Raw genomic sequence first — 3,732 nt, 5'->3', positions numbered from 1 at the left:
TAAACAAATGTTTGATCCAAGGAACTCTATGTATATTGAAGAGTTCCTCTGTCCTCACCTGTCCCTTTGGTTTCGGTTTATGTATACATTTAGTTAGTATCTCCTTTATCCTATCAACTGATTGCACCGCCATGGTTTAGCGGTTAAAATAATTAGTAAAGCCCAAAACTTTGTATAAGTTTATAACTAGTATAGCCTTCTCACTTCTAAAGTTCTAAATTAGTAGTAAAATTTTATTGGAATTCTTAAACAACGCAGCGCCTGAGCTACTAATCCGATTCGTAATAATGCGAGTAATATGGGTCCTAACTTTTAAATACATATTACTTTAACTTTGCTTTGAAGACTTCGAAAACTTATAAAAGCTAATTTTAAAAAAGTACTTACTCTTTTCTCAGAAACCGTATGCGTAGATGCACTTGATTACTTTTCGAATAAGTTCAAAGGACTTTATTCAATTTCACTCATACGATATATTTGTATGAATGAATTTTTGGCTTACTGCAAAATACATTATACATTTATAATATTATTATTTTCACAATAATATTTAGGTACTTAACCTTCTCTAAAGTCTAACCTAACTTATTGCGTTGCTCAAATTTATAGTCATCACTCTAATCACATTTCACACTATATAATATTACTAGAGATCGCCCAATGGTCGAAATTCGACCTTACTTGCGACGAAATTAGGACTACTACCTATATTTTGTAAAATATATTGACTTCACCATAGTTTTTTTCAATTCTTGTCTCTGGGACTCAGCTGATCTCAGTCTGGCCGTGTAAGCATTGTCTAATAGTATCTAGGATTCAATAAAAAAAACTATAATCCATTTTCAATTTGTCAACTTGTTGTCAACAGACTTCAACCATAAATAAAAAAGTATAATTCGTATGTATAGGCTTGTCACTAAAAAATCTGTCATTTTTCCTAGTAGTAGTGTCGTAGTGTGTGTAACGTTTTATTTGTTAAAAATATATATAATAAAAGCATAATTTTAAAATTATATTAGCTCGATGCACTCTTTCACCATATAAACTATAACTGTGCGAAATTTCATGCACCTACGTTTCCCCATTTTTCGTAAAAAGGGTTACAAAGTTTTTCTCTCACGTATTAATATATAGATAAATAAAAAGACGAAAGTTTGTGAGCGTGTATGTTTAAACGGCTACGGCTACATTACGTCTAAACGGCTGGAACGATTTTTATAAATGTTGGTATGGAGGCTGAGGCCTTCGTTTTGCTGCGGAAAAATATCACAATTGTTTTCCAAATAAGCCGCGGGTACACCGCAGAAGAACACGGTTGGTATATTATTATGAATATTTAAAAAAATCATACTAGATATTATGCACACATTAAATTTGGCACTATTTTAGATTATGGCCCAGCATTTGTGTATGGGACACTATAAAAACATACTGTTATGAAAGCAGAAGAAAAACCTAAAAGAAACAATACAACTAAACTTCAATAATGTCGCACAGCACACTAATTGGAGTTTAGTTTTCGAAGGAAAATGTCAACAGCTTACGTCGGTGCGCCTCATCGAGGCGAGGGCTCCCCTATAAAAGCTCTGCGGATGCGATAAGCCCGGGGTGAGCGCCGAGACAATTTGTTCCAGTAATTCACTTCCGAACTTATGAATACAAAACTTAGCGGCCCTTTATTTTTGACTAACTTTGTTCTGTTTCGTGTAATGAAGACGTATTTTACAAGTCAAATGGGCTTTTTCTGGGTTGCGACTTGCGAGTTGTGAAATGTATCCCTGAAGATTATCCGGTTAAATTTGTTTTTGAGGATTTCGTATTTCAATACTTTTATTTTTCGAAGTAATATGTATTATTATTTATTTTTTTACGAAACTTTAATTTTTAGGTACGTTAATTAAAGTTAATATTTTGGACCTTACGTAAAAACTTGACAGGGACCTTAGACTAAATTACCTCTGACGGCAAATATGTTGAGGGGTTCGACGCGAGTCGAGCAGCTGTGAGCGTCAAGCTGCAAGTGGCAACCCGCAACGCCCCGTGGCGATACGGTCGGTCGATACCCGCGTGCGGCCCCCCGCCCCGCGCGAGGAGAGCCCGCATGCCGTACATCGACCCAACAATGGCCGCTTTCGAGAGGTGGGGGCATGCCGCATGCAACGGAATATTCCCAGTCACAAGTTATGTCGGAGACGCGCGAATCGCATTTAAAAATGGAACGCTTCAACGAGTCGCAAATGTTGGAGCTCGCTAAGATATATCGGGACTACGAATGTCTGTGGGATGTGAACAACGCTGGCTACAAAAATCGAAGTGTCCGCGAACGGGCGTACGAGGAAATTGCGCAGAAGTTGAACATCCCCGGCGTCACGGCCCGCGGTGTACCAAAAAAAATTAAGAACCTGCGATCGTCCTACCATCAAGAAATAAGGAAGATCGACAAAAGCCTTCAGTCTGGCGACGAAAAGGGGCGAGTATACACGCCGAAGGTTTCGTGGTTTGCGATTGCCGATGAGGTTTTAAGTGCTGTAGGCAGTAAACAGGAAAGCTTGTCAAACGTAAGTAGAGATTCTGCAATATTCACTTTGTTATAGAAGTGACGATTTGACGAACTTCAGATACATACTGTGACGAAATATTATGCGTGCACTCTGTGTAAATGTAAAACGTCTACTGGCGTATGTGCTACTGGCAATCGGCAAAGCCTGCGTCAACTCCGTTTCATATTATGATTCCGTCTAGCGACCCATGCCGCCGCTGCTTGTGGCGAGCTTTTGGCGTAGAGCCCTGAGCCTTCTAAGTAGATCATATTTTATTAAAGTGGCATTTTATTTTAATTTTTGTTGGTGACGGTGCCTCGCGGCAAAGGTCGGAACGGTACTAATAGCATTTTATGACTTTCATTTGGTACATCACATTATTAGAAACATTTTTGTTTTCAGAACGATGATAATTCAAAGAATTCTGATAATGAATCCGAAAAAAACATTCCCTTTGAACATATTAAAATGGAGGAAAATTCAAATGTATCAGACGAAGAAATTGAAGATTATAATATGACTGAAATCGATCATACTACAGAACACAGGGAATCAGAAAAAATATCAACTGAAACTAGTTCCTCCCGCTTTGCCCCATACAAGAAACCGTTAAAACATAAATATAATATACGTAAAAGGGATATTGATTTAAATAAAGCTATTGATAAAATCGGTCAAATTGCTGACCGCATCAGCGGGGAATCAAATTTACCAAGAGATAAGCGAGATGATGAATTTGATGTTTTTGGTAAATACATAGCACTTGTTCTTCGTTCCTTGCCCGCAGAGCTAGCGGTTCAGGCGAAATTGAACCTTCAGAAGACCTTATCCGATATACAACTGACCGCGATGAGACGAGACTCATAATAAAATATGTTATCATATTCCACACAAAAGCATAATATATATTAAGCATTTGTACGTGGGACAGCCGTGCTTCGGCACGAATGGGCCGGCTCGACCGGAGAAATACCACGTTCTCACAGAAAACCGGCGTGAAACAGCGCTTGCGCTGTGTTTCGCCGAGTGAGTGAGTTTACCGGAGGCCCAATTCCCTTCCCTATCATCCCCAATTCCCTTCCCTTCCCATCCCTGCCTTTTTCACGTCTAAACGGCTGAAGGGATTTTGATTAAATTTAGTATGGAGTTAGCTGACACATGGATAACCACAATACATTTTACTGTGGAAAAA

General features: G+C 38.6%; 1 protein-coding gene across 1 annotated transcript; it reads left to right on the top strand.

Moving 5' to 3' along the window:
- The first annotated feature begins 2,213 nt into the window (after window positions 1-2,213).
- Window positions 2,214-3,407, top strand: LOC121729066. Its single transcript, XM_042117454.1, has 2 exons — window positions 2,214-2,558; window positions 2,943-3,407. The coding sequence occupies exons 1-2, from the start codon at window positions 2,214-2,216 to the stop codon at window positions 3,405-3,407; spliced, it is 810 nt and encodes a 269-aa protein (XP_041973388.1).
- The last annotated feature ends 325 nt before the right edge of the window (window positions 3,408-3,732 follow it).

Source organism: Aricia agestis, chromosome 7 (assembly GCF_905147365.1).
Source record: "Aricia agestis chromosome 7, ilAriAges1.1, whole genome shotgun sequence".
Lineage (NCBI taxonomy): Eukaryota > Metazoa > Arthropoda > Insecta > Lepidoptera > Lycaenidae > Aricia > Aricia agestis.
This window is presented reverse-complemented; position numbering and strand designations above follow the sequence as displayed.